At 51.7% G+C, this 16,810-nt stretch overlaps 1 protein-coding gene across 2 annotated transcripts in view; it reads left to right on the forward strand.

Annotated features, from left to right (window-relative positions):
• Positions 1-16,810, forward strand: part of COLQ (collagen like tail subunit of asymmetric acetylcholinesterase) — a 54,447-nt gene that overhangs the window by 32,745 nt on the left and 4,892 nt on the right. For both annotated transcript variants that reach the window (XM_010966050.3, XM_045524878.2), the window contains exons 7-13: positions 448-510; positions 980-1,006; positions 1,593-1,637; positions 2,363-2,398; positions 5,011-5,091; positions 10,415-10,520; positions 16,136-16,275. In XM_010966050.3, the coding sequence (XP_010964352.1) occupies positions 448-510; positions 980-1,006; positions 1,593-1,637; positions 2,363-2,398; positions 5,011-5,091; positions 10,415-10,520; positions 16,136-16,275 (498 nt within the window). The remainder of the gene's footprint in view (positions 1-447; positions 511-979; positions 1,007-1,592; positions 1,638-2,362; positions 2,399-5,010; positions 5,092-10,414; positions 10,521-16,135; positions 16,276-16,810) is intronic.

Here is a 16,810-nt window from a genome sequence, read left to right on the forward strand (position 1 = left end):
TCTGCTTGGCTGCAGACCTAGGGTAAGAGTACATGGGAATATCTGAAAGATTCTCCCTATGTAAAGAGCAGAGAAGGGGAAGTTTTGGGGGGCGCTGACACCCTGTCCTTTGAAGCCCCGTTGCCTGCACATGCTCTCCCCTACCTTTCACAGCCCTTTCTGGAAGACCAAACATCAGTCCACTTACAGTATCTTAGTGAGTGTTTAGTTTGGAGACAGTCTCCGCCTTAGACAATTTCACTCTCTGTTTAATCTCAAACACCAGAATGAAGCGTGGAGCATGCAGTCATGGGCGAGTGAGCTAGGCAGCATTGGGGTCCTCGGAGTCACAGGCCAGCCCCAGTGTCCCCATTCCCACCCTGGTCTTGCCCGTGCCTTTCCTGGTTCACTTTCTCTAGGCAGTGTCATTGTAGCTCTTTTTCCCTCTTCTTTTTCTGATTCCCACAGGGTGAAAAAGGCGACCTAGGTGTGATGGGCTTGCCAGGGTCGAGAGGACCAGTGGGCTCCAAGGTCAGTGCGTTGGTCCAGACAAATGTTCCCAGGCTCTGGAGTAGCTGTAAAGATGGGGACTGGGTGGCTGCGTACTGGGCTGGGGACTGTCACAGATGTTGGAGAGCCCAGTGTCAGAGTGCGCCTGTCTCTGCCGGCCCGTTGGGGGATGTCATGCCCTGGGATGTGGGGGTGCAGGGAGGCATTCATGCTGGTCTCCTGAGCTGCGAGGCTAGGCCTCTGTACAGCAGAGCAGATGGAAACTTTTGTTCAGGCCTTTGGGGGAGTCAGAAGAGCAGTGTTCTTCTTAGGCCTGGTGTAAACCCAGCCCTCAGGGACATCTTTCGACTTACGGCTGCAGCCCCTGCCCCTCAAACTTGCAGTGCGACGTGCAGACGTCGCACCTCCACAGTCAGGGCTTCCTTCGCTCTGGCACCAAACCCACCGGTCCTCCGGGGCTGACTGTCAACGCACCTTCGCTTTCTTTCAGGGCCACCCTGGATCCAGAGGGGAGAAGGTTGGTGCCCGTCTTGATGGCTTGGTCTGGGCTGCCAGGTCTGGGGTCAGTGATGAGCAGAGGGGTCCCCGGGGGTCTCTCTAGGCGGCAACTGCAGCCAACAGGCCGAGATGTGCCCCGTCCCCATCAGTGGCTGGGAGAGGGAAGCGAAGGCCTCTGGGGCAGGCCTGGGGCAGGTCGGGAGGAGCTCCTGGTGGAGGTAGAAGCCCTCACGTGAAGCGGGTGAGCAGCTGAGGGTCATGCAGGTGGAGGTGAACGGGGTGCTGAGGGAAGGTGACAGGTGTGGGTCCAAGACCAAGCTTCTACCACACAACCATGTCATCTGTCAAAAATGGGGCAACACAAAACCCCAGCCAGACATTAGGGACACATGTCCTAGAGGATAAGAGAAAGTCTGGGACCCAGAACCTTCTATGGGTTGTCCTCTATTAATGTAAGAGGTCTTTGGGGTCTAAGTAGGAGGTATGTCACAAAGCATTCCTTCCCGGGACCAGTCTCCACCCCTCTGAGTCTGTTTCAGTTTGAAACACTCTGGTTTTCCCCCCATGGTGTTAACTCATAGATTCTCTCCTGTGGTTCCTCCTAGGGGTCCAGAGGTGAAAGGGGGGACTTGGGCCCCAAAGGAGAAAAGGTAATGGGAGCATAAATGGCAAACTACAGTCACCGTGGCAGCCCCTGCCCACCCCATCTTGTGGCTGGCTGGCTGGCTGACTGACTATCTGACTGACTGACTGGCTGACTGGTTGATTAACTGGCTGATTGACTGGCTGCTGACTATCTGACTGACTGACTGATTGGCTGACTGGCTGATTGACTGGCTGGCTGGCTGTCTGACTGACTGACTGTCTGTCTGACTGTCTGACTGACTGACTGGCTGTCTGTCTGGCTGACTGACTGGATGACTGGCTGATTGACTGGCTGACTGACTGACTGAATGAATGGCTGGCTGGCTGGCTGGCTGATTGACTGGCTGTCTGGCTGTCTGACTGACTGGCTGACTGGCTGATTGACTGGCTGACTGACTATCTGAATGAATGACTGGCTGGCTGGCTGTCTGACTGACTGACTGGCTGTCTGACTGGCTGACTGGCTGATTGGCTGTCTGACTGACTGACTGGCTGTCTGACTGGCTGACTGGCTGATTGGCTGTCTGACTGACTGTCTGACTGACTGACTGGCTGTCTGTCTGTCTGACTGACTGGCTGACTGGCTGACTGACTGGCTGACTGACTGAATGAATGACTGGCTGGCTCAATGACTGACAGGGCTCTATCTTGAAAATGGCTGACCAAGCTCTTCACAGCCCTTCCAAGCATTATTTCAGAGGAGTCACTGTGTTTGTTGTTCTCTTCACAGGGTTTCCCAGGATTTCCTGGAATGTTGGGGCAGAAAGTAAGTACCTAGAAGTAGTAAAAATAGGCCTCAGTAATGAATTAGACCCTCTAAGTACAGCAAAAAGCGGTCTGCCGCTCCATCCCTCAGGGAGGGAATCAGGTGTCGCTGTGGGAGGTTCTGGTTGGGAAGGAACGTGTTCCTGAGATGTCCCTCCAGCTCAGCAGGAGGAAAGGACGCCCACCCGAGTGGAGAGAGGCCTTCCCTGCACCTCCTGTCCTTAGGGCTGTGGACTGCTCACAAGCAGAAGGCCTGGTGCCCAGGGACTCAGACTGGAGCTGTGCGCGGGGTCGGGCGTCCGCGGTTAAAGCCGCTGCTGCCCGCACGCAGCTCGGCTCCCTCGGGGGCGCCCCTGCAGCCCGGGGCACGCAGAGTTACTTCAGTGGGTTTAGATGGCTCAACGGTCTTTATTTGATATTTACATTTTTAAATTTTAAGTATTTATTTAAGTATTTAATGGGATTTCATGGATATGTTGCTTGGGACAAGGCTTAATAAAAAAGGCTGTAACCCAGTTGACTTAAAAAATACTCAGTGAGTAACAATGGAGTGGGGTGCAGATGTGATGAAAATTGTGAACATGGCAGCTGACGGACAGATTTTTAATGTTAGCGGTAAATTTTCCTTCGGGTCAGGGTCTGGGGAAGAGGACTGGTGGGAGGGTGAGGGGAGGTGTCAGAGAGCAGAGAAAAAGACTGAACAGCCACGTCCAACACCCACCAACCTAATGGCGGTTCCTCGGGCTGTAAGGCGTTAACACTGGAACTTCGTTTTTCCCTAAGCCTCAGAGTGTGATATTCTGCAAACAGGCAAATGGGATGCTCTCTTAGGATTCTAATTTTTTTTCCAAGTTTCACCCTAAAGTTTTATCCTCCAAACTTGAACGATCCTGTAATCTGACTGTCTCCCCTCAGTAGATCCTATTTAAATAATGTCAGTCATCTGACTGTATTATAATTTATCCCGGACTGAAGCTGTCAAAAGCTCGGTGGCTGCTCCCCTACGTAGAGTGTTGGGTTGCAAAGAAATAGATGAATTATCTGAGCAAATGAAAGGAAACATTAAAAGAGAGAAATAATTTTATTAAAAAATATTTAGCCCAGGTTTTCATTCAGTGCCACAGAGGACATCAAGGAATACTGCATCACTGTAAGATTAAGTCTGGCAGCTTCTCTGGTCTCTGCCCTATTTACTAGACTTGCTGTAGAGAGTTCTCTTCCCTCACGGCAGCCTGTTTTAAGACGGAGCTGATATTATAACCCTAATTAGGTCTTAGGAGAGAAATTAGATCAAGACATTACTGGCTGCTTCCAGCTGCTGGTGAGAAGGACCACACTTCCTTCAGACAATGTTCCCCCCCCCCCAAAATACGCTGTTTGGGCTGCTGGGTTCTCCCAGCCACACACGACACTCCTCAGCCCCCTCTAAACAGCCGAGGGAAACCATGCAGACATCAGGGCCACAGAGAAGCCACCCAACCCTCTGACACTCTCTCCCTGCCTGGCATGTCGAAGGACCGGACGGATTGGAAAGAAATCGCAGATTTAAGGACACTCCTTGGCGAGGCAAGATGTTGATAGCCTGACAGATTCGTGACATTGGCTGAGCTGACGGGTAATCTCAGAGTTTATGCCCAATCCTCACTGAATACTGGTGTCCCCTGGAATTTTCCGTTGTGTTGCAGCTCCTCCGAGCTCCCAGCCAGAAGCTGTCAGGGCTTCCTCGTTGTCTCAGAGTGGCTGGAGCAGCTCCTCACGGGCACTGGCTGCTCAGTCACGGACACTGTCACGGTTCCAGCTGCTAAACTTGGCTCGTGGTGCTGCATCCGGGGCTGCAGCAGGACTGCTGGGGGTGGGAGTGATGCCCTGCGGTGGTCACGATCCAAAGAAGCCACAAGTGGGCCTGGAATCCTGGAAGAACCAGGAAGGAGGAGAGAAACCAAGATGGAGAGATGGGTTTTACTAAGGCTGGCCTCAAACTCTGGAATTCTGCACTCGGTGCATTTGGTTCTCACAGTTCAAAATAGGGCTTCTCCACCAGGAGTATTGCTTTCCATGCCTCTTTGAAGAATTCTGTTGAGTATCTGAACTTATGTCTGAAACATCTCCCCCCGACAAAGAGTTTGTATCTGAATCTAGTGGAAGTGAGGTAGAACCCAAGCCCATTTCGGACTGAAGAGTGAGGAGATGCAGAACGTGGGCAGAAACTTCCTGAAGACGACCATGGTCAGAACTGCCTCCGACTGTTCAAAAACCCACAGATTTGAATCTGTGCTAAATAGAAAATAAGACACAACACAAAATTTCAACAAAAAGAGCAAGCCCTTTTCCCTGATGCTGCCGCAGGCACGTGCGACAGAAACATAGGTGGTTATTTCGGACCCCAGGATGTGTGCTGCCTGGTGTGCAGACGCCCCCTCAGATGGCAAATCCCTCCCGGGGCAACCCCTCCTCCCCTCCTCCTCCATGAGGAGGACTCATCGCTCTCCTGTCTCCCGGAGCAGCCCACCTGGGAAAGACTGGGAAGGACCAGGGACCCTGCCCTCCTGGCCCGTGACTGGACAGAGCTGGACAGACCACATTCCCCTCTTGCTTCTCTTTTCTTCCTTCCAGGGTGAAATGGGGCCAAAGGGTGAGCCTGGGATGGCAGGACACCGGGGGCCCACGGGAAGACCAGGAAAACGAGGCAAACAGGTAAGGACCCCGAGGGCTGACCATGTCCCTGAGGTCACCCTCCTGACCTGGAGTGGGGTGGGACAGGGACACTCCGTGGACGCGGGCAGCATCCTCTGGGCGGGTGGGCAGGGCAGCGCCACTTCTGGGGCACCTGGGCTCTCGAGGCTTAGCCAGGGTTTGAGGCGGGTGGGGTAGTCCAAGTGTCCAAGTCTGGAAGCAAGGGTGCACCTTCCGTCCATAGCATGGGTCTGTCTTAACCAAAGCAGAACTAGATCTGCTTGTGTGCCCAGAAAACCTGCCTTTTGCCTTGATGCCCAGACACAGATGGAGTTCTGGAATCAGCCCAGATAGTTCCCTGCTGGTCAAGGGACTTCTGGTCCATTGGTGAAGGACCCTCTTTATCGGCACTACTCAGGGTGTCAGGGGATTTTTCCTTCTGAATCCCCCTAGGCAGCAGGCTCTTGTGTCAAACCACGTGCTGTGAGTGGAGACGAGAGAGGACGGTGTTGGCCTGGGCTGCTCTGAGCCACCCCAGTGCCACAGGGAACCGCTCCTCTTTGTGAGAATGGACTGCCCTCCTGAGGCCAGTGCCCCTTCCTCTTTCGGCTGTCAGTCTGTTGGCATTTTATCTCCTTTCCCGTTATATGTGTGACATATGATCATCACAGAAAACGGAGAATTCAGAGAAACAGAAAGGAGATGATCTAAAGATTTAACACCCTGCGTAACCACGTTAGCATTTTGGTATACTTCCTCCCAATGTCATTTCTTCTGTGGACTTGCCAGTCATTTGTTCCTTTTATAGCCAATATACAGTTATTGTATCTTAAATTTTTAACTTAAAAATCACAGTGTACACGTTTTTACTTGTTACTGCAGATATATTCATTAAGCATTTTTTATTGAAGTACAGTCAATTTACAATGTTGTGTCAGTTTCTGGTGTACAGCATAATGCTTCAGTCACATATACATACATAATTCATTTCCATATTCTTTTTCATTCTAGGTTACTACAAGATATTAATATAGTTCCCTGTGCTGTACAGTAGGACCTTGTTGTTTACCTCTTTTATATATAGTAGTGTGTATCTGCAATTCTCGAACTTCCAATTTATTCCTTCCCACCCACTTCCCCCCCAAATAACCATAAGTTTGTTCTCTATGTCTATGAGTCTGTTTCTGTTTGGTAAATAAGTTCAGTTGTGTCATTTTTTTTTTTTAGATTCCACATATAAAATGATATCGTATGGTATTTTTCTTTCTCTTTCTGGCTTACTTCACTTAGAATGACAATCTCCAGGTCCCTCCATGTTGCTGCAAATGGCATTATTTCATTCTTCTTTATGGCTGAGTAGTATTCCATTGTATAAATACACCACATCTTTTTTATCCAGTCATCTGTCGATGGACATTTAGGTTGATTCCATGTCTTGGCTGTTGTAAATAGTGTGCTGTGGACATTGGGGTACATGTATCTTTTTGAATTAAGGTCCCTCCAAATATATGCCCAGGAGTGGGATTTTTTGGATCACATGGTAAGTCTAGTTTTAGTTTTTAAAGGAATCTTCATACATTTTCCATAGTGTCTGCACCAGCAGTGTGGGAGGGTTCCCTTTTCTCCACAGCCTCTGCAGCATTTATCATTTGTGGACTTTTGAATGATGGCATTCTGACTGGTGTGAGGTGATACCTCATTGTAGTTTTGATTTGTATTTCTCCAATAATTAGCGATATTGAGTGTTTTCATTAAGCATTTTTAAACTTCTTTTTTAAATCTCTGCATCGGATCTTAGTAAAGGAGTCACCGGTGGGTTGCTTGGACAAGGGAACCCTAACCAGACACTATGTAACACTGAGACCTACCCGTGTGGTGGGCACAAGGCTTATCCCATTCTTAAATTTCCATTCTCTCCTTTGGCTAGATCCGTGGTTCTCCAATTTTAGCTTACATCAAAATCGTCTTGGGGTAAGTACAGATTCCTGCCCCAGGCGTAACGGTTGTAGTTCCAGATTTGTGTCTGCTTGTCTGCAGCACCTCGGCCTCGCTGCCCAGAGGCTCTGACACAGCTGGGGCTTCGGCGTGGGCTGTCGCTGTGTGTAGGGCTGTCCCCGTGAGTCTGACCTGGGCCGGGCTCTGAGCCATGGGAACACTACGAAGCCAGTTCCGGCCTTTCCGAAGTGAACTTAGGAATGACACAGACTCCAACCCGGATACATCAGATTCCACAATAACTTAAAAAAAATTTTTTAGACAGTTTTTCTTCATTATTTATTTGACAGCACTAAGTGCTTTATGAAAAGAGCTGAGGGCAGCTTCTCTTCTCTGCGCCTGAATCAAACATGACACCGATAAACCACGAGGGGGCATGAAGACACATGATTATCCTGGGATAACAGAAAAGATGCCACGAGAACTTCTGACATCACAATGTTCCCGTTCAACTTTTAAAGCTTTACAGTTGGTGGCATGGTCCTGGCTTCACAATGATGCCATAGATAACCAATTTCCTGAAAACTAGGCTCAGAAAAAGAAGAAAAAAAGGGGAAAAAATCTTAAAGAAAATATGTTCTCCCCTACTGCTGTGTCCCATCCAGAATTTTTTCTGTTTGGGGTTCAAGAAGCCAGCTGGCTTCTGTCGTCCAGTTCCTCCCTTGGGCAGTGTCTGTCTTGTCCTGCTCAGGGCTGAAGCCAAGAAGGCTTCTTGACCCTGTTGAGAATGATTCTGTTGGAGCAACTGTAAAAACGACACCAGAACCGTGTCTGGGAGCTCAGAGAGGTTAGGGGAATGAGCCCATCTTCCTGCAAGATGTTATAAACGACCTGAGCGTACCCCAAAGCCCGGGGCTTGTCTAGTCAGCAGAGGCTTGAGCATCAGCCTTGGGAACCTGGCTTCGTGCTTTTTTTCACCATGAATGAATTGCCCAGTGGGTGCAGAGTGTCTGTTGAGCCAGTGGGGCTAAGCATTTCTGGAGGTTACTGTCAGTCAACCCACATCCTGGATTCAAATCCAGATCAGAACTCCAGATCCAGAAGGACTACAGAGAACACCGACCCAGTTCCCTCCACGGAGTCGCCAGGAAGCCGAGGGTCAGAGGGTCCCCAGGACCCTCAGCCGAGCTGTCTTGGGTGTGAGAAATTAGAGACTCAAAACCAGCTTTTCCCCCTGGAGAGCAGCTCTTGACTTGATCATCCAAACCTTCAGTCAAGGAGCCAGAAGAACTTCCTGAACAGGAGTCACCAAACTCTGTGGCAATAAAGGAACAGAGTGTGCTTTTCCTAGAAGGCACTGCTCTGTGAGTCCTGCTCAGAGATGGGCTGTTCTGAGCAGATGGCCGAGAATATTCCATTCCTGCTGAGGCCACCACGAGGAGCTCTTCCAGCTCCTTCAAGCTGTGGTGTTTCCCATGCTGGCTGACGTGGCTGTTAGGAAAACAAGACTTGACCACGGCTATATTGAGATGGTGTGACTTCCTCAGCCACCAGGGCCCTGTCTTGGTGCCTCACAGGATGCTTCAGCTTGGCCAAGGCTCAAGATCCCTCCATGAGGAGAGAATTGGAGACAGACTCTGACCTCCAAGTCCCAGATTAAGAGTTTAAGAGCATCTTGGACATTGCCGAGAGAGCCTCCAGGGCCCTGGTGATCAGGCGGCAGGTCACACGTCACCATTGGGATGGAAAGGAGGCCGGGTTCTCATCCAGGTGGGCAAGGCTGCCAAGCGCCAGCGTCTGAAGGGGACCAGGCTAAGTCCCTCAGGCACCAGTCCCCATCCTGGGTAGCCCAGGGTAAGAGCGGACAGTTAGCAATGTGTTTGGGGGAAGGACCTCCAGCCTGTGCCAGCCTTGGTTTCTGGGGTCGTTCCTAAGGGCAGCCCTGGGTGGCGGGGAATGTTTGCTCTTAACCCTCCCAGAGCAGGCGGGGGGAGGACACCCCAGGTGGGACGACCATACCTGCATGTGTGCCACTTGTTAACAATCAGGACTCCTCTACACACGTGAAAGAGGTGAAACCAGGCAGGTTGCCGTGGTCATCAGCCCTGGGTTCTGCACAAACCACTTTTCCCCTCTGAGATCTCTGTTAGCCTCACGACAAGCCTGAGCAGGTGTCTCTCACCTGGCTCCATTTCACAGATGAGAAAATGGAGGCGCAGAGCAATGACATGAGTTCCCCGGTCTCGTGGCCAAGATGAAAACCCAGAGCTGTTACCTTGGAGCCAGCAGGCCACGTCCCCTTTGTGCGTTCAGCTTCTTCCTCCTCCCTCTTTGATCCAGGGGAGGGAGGGGAACAATGTGGACAGATTCCAGCCCATGGGGAGCTGCTGTCTCCTGGAGAGACATCGATGCAGTGACCACACGAAGGAGCGCGGGTGGAGTCATGATGGGGGATGGATTCCAGGAAGGAGAGGGCCTTCGACCAGAGAACGGACTTGATCAGGTCAGGAAAGGCTTTCCGCGATGGTGATGCTTTAGCTCAGAGAGGAAGGAGGGAGAGTTAAGCAGGCAGAGGGGCGGGAAGAGGAGTTATGGGCAGAGAGGCGTCTTGAGAAGGGAAACAAAAGGCTTGGTGCTCTGAAGACCAAAAGCACTGGAAAGAAGGCCAGGATAAGCGGGGAAAGCCCACTGGGCAGGGCGGCGGGGGGTTTGTCCTGAGAGCAACGGGAGGCCACAGGAGAGAAACAGCTCTCGTGCTGAAACTGAAAAGGTCCTACGAGCATGCGGAGGCCTGGAGCCAGATGATTGTGTGAACCCCTGCTCTTTGCTTGAGCCTCTGTCCCTTCACCTGCCTGGTGACGGGAATGGGTTGGATTGGTTCTGATTGTTTTCAGGACAGAGCAAGAGTGACTCTGTAGAAAACAAACTTATGGTTACAGGAGGAGAGAGGGACAGGGAGAGGGGAAAATTAGGGGTGTGGGATTAATAGACACAAACTACTGCACACAAAAGAGAGAAACAACAAGGACTTACTGTAGAGCACAGAGAATTATACCCAAATTTTGTTATAACCTGTGTAATCTGCAAAAAAAAGTAATCTGCAAAAAAAAAAAAATAAATAAATAAAAAGCACCCAATCACTATGACGTACACCTGAAACTAACACAATATTGTAAATCAACTGTACTTCAGTTAAAAAAAAAAAAAGTAATGCCTATAGACTTGCATCCATCGCTGTCTCAAATGTCACTTGCCACAAGGTTTTTAGGAGCTTGGCGGTCCCCCTGGGACTGTATCCTCCCCTGGGCACTTGCTCCAAAGTGCAAGTGGTCCCCAACTTAGAGGTAAGTGGGGAAGGAAGTTTGCCATGTCATGCTGTTGTAACAGCTTCTGTCTTCCTCTCTGTCAGGGGCAGAAGGGAGACAGTGGAGTGATGGGCCCACCAGGCAAACCTGGGCCTTCTGGTCCACCTGGCCGTCCAGGTCCCCCAGGCCCCCCGGGCCTCCCATCTGCAGGTAAGAGCTACCCCTCTTCACCGGATAGACCGTGTCATCCTTCTGGCCAGCCTCCCAGAGAGGGCACAGGGTGTCAGCAGAGGCCTGCCTTGTGTTTTGAGTTAGAAATGACCCAAAGCATTTCAATATGTTGATAATTTCTCCACGATTTAGCTTCTTCAAATTTTACCCAAGAGAGATCAACACAATTCTGGCTCTGTTTTAGCATTCTGGAGAACAATTAGAGGAGAAGAAAAAGAAAAAGAAATTACACTGGTGATGCCATTTCTACTTTAAATGAAAAATGGCAGGTGCCTATTTCATCAACTAACACCATTTTCTGGAAAAATATTTCATGGCTCCAAGCAATTCTCTTAGACCTAGAAGTAAAGACAATGTTGTAAATTTTTCTGTCTTACAAGGTGTTATGAAAGGGTCCTTACTGATTTGCATTGAATATGGGAAGAAATCTCTAAAAAGAAACAAATGTTTACATTGAAGAGGGCAGAGGAAGGCCGCTGCCTTGCTTCACCTTGTCTCACTGGCTGAGCCCAGGCTCCAGTTTAGTTTGCCAGCTCCAAGTAAGGCCTCTCATGGCACATCGTCTGTATGAACAGCAGCTCCAGGCCCAGGAATACTGTTTCCTGACAGTGCAAGATTCTTTGTCCTCAGTTTTAAAGGGATCCAAATTTTTCTTCTAATTTTACAGTGCACTTTTCCCCACCGTGCTTATGGGAATATATTTACAACCACATCATGGGATGGCCACGAAATGTCATTTTGTTAGATCCTTTAAGCCCAGTTAAAACTGGCCCTGCGACTCCATCCTGCCGGGCTGGCAGGAGAAGTCAGTGTCGGGCATTATTGGGGTTTTCTTCCCTTCTTCAACTGCCACAAAGCAGTGGGGGCCAAAGATCCGGGGAGTTATGGCAGAGAAACATCAGGGGAGGGCCCTCCAGCCTTTGACCCGCCCTGTTCAACTCTGAAATGCCCGTGGTCGGAGGCTGTGTGCTCAGACACGTGACCACCTTCCTCCTGGCAGGCTTGGGCAGCAGATCATGTCCAAGGCTGAGAATCCTGGTCCCCAGCGTTCCACTTCCCCAGGAGAGCCCACAGCCGCCCCTTCTGAGATCTCATCTCTTCTCCAGGATTCAGGAGTCCCTGTCCCTCCCCTGTCTGCTGGGACCCCTCCTCTTCTGACCTCAGCCCCTCCCTCCTCACACTCCTCCTACACCGCCCCTCCCTGAGGAGCTTTTCTCTTTTGAGAACAGAAAGCAGAAAGACAGAAGTCTTCAAGTAGTCAGCAAGTCTTAGCAAGGGCAAGAAAGCCATAAAGTCTTGCCACCTCCTTGAAACTGGGAGAGGAAAAAGTAACGGGAGAACGAGCGTCAGTTACTGTGATGCTAGCCGTCCGGCCGCACCTGTTTCGGTTTGTTAGGGGAGGTGGACGGAGGTGCAGCTCAGGCCCTCTGTCCACGCCCCCTGACCCATGTCCCTGAGTTGACCGGATGATCCAGGGAAGGTTGTTCCTGTGGGTCCTCTGCCTCCTTGTTCTGGTTGCATGACATTCCCCGAGCCCATGACCTCGTGCCGCCTGCGCCAGGGATGGCGAGCATGGCCTGAAGCCTGGGCTTTGCCTGGAAGGGACTCTCTCAGGCTATTTAGGGGCTCACAAAACTGAGGACTAGCCGGGGGGGGGGGGGTGGGGTTGGGAGCAACCTCAGCAAACGAAGACGTCAGTGGTCTCGCTGTGCATATCTGACTTGAGTCCTGGTTCCCTCCTGGGGCCTGGAGACCCTCGGCAGCTCACGGAGATGCCCACTGTTCTGTCTTATCGTCTCTGGTTGTTTGCGACCCCGTCCCTGCAGCAGGGTCAGCGTGATCCTACCTTCTCTCCTTGGCCTTCCAGCTCCCTCTCATGCAGCTCGTTTGCCCACCCCCTCCTCCCCAGACCCCAGCCTCACTGCCCTCTGCCCTCCAGGGGACTCTGCTCTCTGGTGAGCACATTCTCACCATCTCTCTCTCACGTGGCCTGAAATAGCTCTCCTGTCATCTTCTGGTCCACGCCACCAAATCCCCTCCTTCTTCCAAAGCCCTCTCTTCAGTAAGGCCTTCCTTATCCCTCACCGGGTGGGTGTCCGGCCCCTGGCCCCAGTCCCACGTGGCGTCTGCTGTGGCCCCTCCCCTGGTGACTGTCTTCTGCAGATATGTTTCCTCTTCCAGGTGGCAGGTCCTTGAGGCACAGTCTTGGCCGAGTCAGCTCTGCCTCCTCATGGCATCTGGCAGGTGGGGTGGGCGGGGCCGGCCCCAGCAGGGGCTCCCACACCTGGGTTACCTTGGCTCTCAGTCTGTCCCCATGGGTCACCGCACAGCAGGCAAGCAGGAAGCGGGCCACCTCTCTGACTGATGTCCCCTCCCTGTGCCTGCCTTTGAGTCCTTCCCTTCTGGGGAACCTCCCAGGATGAGAGGCTGAAGAAAATGGGGCCATAATCCTGCTCTTTGGAAACGTTTTTTGGGGGCTGGGGAGAGAGGGGGTGGGAGGAGTTTAAAAGAGAACTTCCCTTTGCTTGGGACCAGCTGGAGCACCATCAAGGGGTGGGGACAGAACCTTTGAGATCAAAGTCCCAGACTCACTCTCAGGGAACAAAGGATGTGTCTTCCTGCCTCTGAGGTTCTGTACACTACTTCCCAGAGTTCCAGAAGACCTGCCCCAAATCCGTCTTGGGATATCCGTGGTCTCTGTGGACCCCGGGTTCCACTCCCCTGGTCTAGTTCAGGCCTCCTCTTATAGATAAGAACTGTGGGCCTCAGAAACTGCACACACACCCCCAAGGTCACACAGTTGATTGGCGGCCACTCTTGGTCCTGAGACCTTCCTACATGGTCGTGCAGCCTCTGAGGGGCAGAGTGTAGGACCAGGGGATGTGGAGACTATTCTGTGGTCCTCTGCCTTCCCCAAGACCCCTGCTCAGACCTGCTCCCGCCAGCAGAGATGGGAGGCTCCCTGGGCAAAGATGGAGAGCCAGGTCCTCGGGCTCTCATGGATGGTGGAGAGGCCAGGCCCACCGGACAAGTTCCGAAAGGCCAAGCTGGGGAAGTTTGGGTCAATGCAGGCTGTCAGGAAGCCCCCCAACAGCTGGGAGGACACGCAGAGAAATGGCTGTGGTGGCGGGAAGCAGGCTCCCTGCCACATCCTGCCGTCCCGTCTGGAGCCTCCTCTGCATCCGCGTCTGCTGCCTGGTGCTCAGGTGGGATGGTGCTGGGGTGGAGGGGGACTTTTTTTTGTCACCCAGGTTAACCAAGAAAGAGGGACTGGCGGGGTGGGTGAGGGAACTAGGGCAAAATGTCTGTAGGATGTAATTTGCAATGACCAGATTAGAAATTTGGCTGAGTCCTTCCTGCACCCAGGCCAGGTATAAGTGAATCAGCATGGTACCTGGGGATTGCCAGCTTCCTGCGAGCATCAGTATTCTTGGCCACGTGTCTTTTGAACATCAGAGTGTTAAGTCAAACATAAATTCAAATCTCAGCCTCACCACTAAGTAGCTGGATAACTGGACACACTCCTGAATCTCTCTGAGGCCGTGATTCTGGAGGTGTCATCGGGGCTGCAGAGCCTGCGGGAAGTTTGCTCCCATGCCTTCTCGTGCCCTCGGTTGCAGGGCCTTCCCACCTCATCTTCCCCAGGTGCTTGCCTCCCCGCAACATTCCTGGGCTGCTGGAGGCTCTGTCTCTCCAAGCTCCACTGAAAATATCAGAACATGAGATGGGTGCCCCTCCCACAGGATTGCAGTCGTATTTCCTGTTAGAACAAACAGCCCTCACTTGGTATCAGGTGCTGGCAGGCCTCCCTTCCCCTCAGGCTGGCAGCGTTCTGGTCCCGGCCATCTCTGTCCACCAGCTCAGGAGGGCTCGGGGTGCGGGCCCTCGGACTGGGGTCTCCTCCTCCAGCTGCAGCCGCTTCCCCGGGGGCCCCGAGGTCATTTTTCCCTGCCCTTGTGGGACCTGCAGACCATGTCCCCAGTGGCTGGCTGCCCTGGATACAGTTCTACAACCTGACACCAATGGCTGGCCAGTCTCCCAGCTCCCCCGCCTTCCCGGGAGGAGGGTGCGTCCTTATTTCCGTTTTCAGTCCCCGTGTCCCCTCGCTTCCTGCTGGGAGGCTCTGGCACTTTCCTGCCAGCTGGAGCTCTAGTCTTTCTTTTCCTTCCGGTCAGTCTGCACTCATTCATTCAGTCATCTGACATGTACGGTGCCTCTGCTGGGTACCCCCTACTGGTGAGTGAGGACAGGCACCCACCTGCCCTGTTGACGCTGACGTTCTCCTGGGGGAGACCGACCCAGACTGGATAATCTCACAGTGGATACAACCAGAGATGAGTGCTGGGAGGAAAAGTCCACGAGACTGTATCTGATGTGGACGGGAGGGAGCGTGAGGAGGCAGAGAGGCTTCCCTGAAGAAGTGATGCTTGAACCCAGATCAGGAGTGAGTGCGGAGGCACCTGGGAGAGGGGTGGGGACAGCCTGCTGGGGGATTTTGTGCCAAGACCATTTCCCGGGACTGGCGGCTCTCAAACTCGGCGCTCATTGGAACCATTGTGAGAGCTTTGAAAAGCACAATGCCTGGGTGCTATTCTCAGCCATCCTACTGGAATTGGTCTGGAGGGTGGCTGGGGCATCAGGGCCTTGAGAAGTCCAGGTGAGACCTACTCCCCAGCAGGGCTCCCACTTTGCAGGGAGTAAAGTTCCTGATCACATCTTTCCAGGACACTCTCTTAGTATCAGGGAAGAACAAACAGGCCTAGCATTTTCAGACATTCCATTTTCTTCCAGAAGGATTAAAGAAACCCATATTCAGAAATCCCTTTGTAAAGATCCCGTATATAAGAACAAAATCAAATGATTCAGCAAATAATAAACGTTATGAGTCAGCAAATAATAAACGTTATGAGTCAGCAAATAATAAACGTTATCAGCCAGCAATGGGGTCATCAGCCAGAAGACCCCCTTAATAATGGTCTAAACAAAAAGGGGACTGTTTTTCTCATACAACAAAGAAGTCCAGAGGTGGACAGTGGCTGGCTGGGGTTCAGCCTCTAAGTGTCACTATCAGGGCCCCAGGCCCACGAGGCCCTGGTTTTTTCTGCATGTTGGCTTCTCTTCTCATGTTTGTTACTTCGCGGTTGCAGCATGGCTGCTGTAGCATCAGACATCTTGTCTGTCTTCCAGGCAGGAAGGAGGAATCTCTGTCTCCCATCATCTATGTTTCTCCCCTATGAGGATAGACTTTTCCAGATGTTCCCCCTTCTCCCACCACAGACCTTGCATTAGTGAACACTGTGGCACATAGTCACCTCCAGGGGCATAGTGTTCTGGAGTTCATGCCATCTGTCTGGTCTCGAAAGTATAGAGAGAGGGAAGGGAGAAAGAGGGTCGGGAAAGGTGCTGCCACACCCAGTGTGGTTAAGGAAGCACCACTTCCTCCAGACCTTGGACCGCAAGGTCTCTCCTCCAGGCCTACCGGAGATCCTGTGGACTTCAGACTCCTTTCTGTCGTGAAGGTTGCTGACACCTCCCTGGGCTGTTTGGTTTCCTCTTCCTTTGCTCTAGTAACACGGCCCTCTGTTGCTTCCTAGGACAACTTGTAATGGGACCCAAGGGGGAAAGAGGATTTCCCGGGCCTCCAGGAAGATGTCTTTGTGGAACTCCCACAAATGTGAACAACCGTCCCTATGGGGAGTCGGCGTATGGGCCCAGTTCCCCGCGAGTCCCCGTGGTAAGGCTCTTCTGGGAGGAATCTGGGGAGGTGACCCGTCACCCGATGCCACCCTGCGCTTAGTAAAAGCCTTTTAGTAAAACTTATTTCCCCATTATACCGGACAAACTCATTAGAGGAAATGGGAAAATCAGAAAAAACAAAAGAAGAGAACCAAATTGTCCATTTGGTTGTGGGTTCATTTTGGAGTATTTTCTTGGTCTTTTTGAAGAAACACAAATTACAGAAAATTTCAAATAAACACAAAAGCAGAATTAATAGTCTAATGGACCGCCACATCCTCTTCACCCAAGTTCAACAACAATCAACTCTTGGATTTTTCTGAAGTAAACCCTGGACGTCAGTTTGTCCTTTGCAGGGAGATATGATAATCTGTCTGTCACGTGGCTGTGCTATGGTTCATGAAATCAGTGCGCTGTTGTCACGTATGTGTCAGTGCACCCAAGCTTTCCCCTGATGTAAACAGCACCGTCTGAACGCCTCTGAGCATCAGAATTGTGCTAAGCATCATTTCTACATGTTAAATGACTGGATT

The sequence above is a fragment of the Camelus bactrianus genome, chromosome 1, assembly GCF_048773025.1.
Source record: "Camelus bactrianus isolate YW-2024 breed Bactrian camel chromosome 1, ASM4877302v1, whole genome shotgun sequence".
Lineage (NCBI taxonomy): Eukaryota > Metazoa > Chordata > Mammalia > Artiodactyla > Camelidae > Camelus > Camelus bactrianus.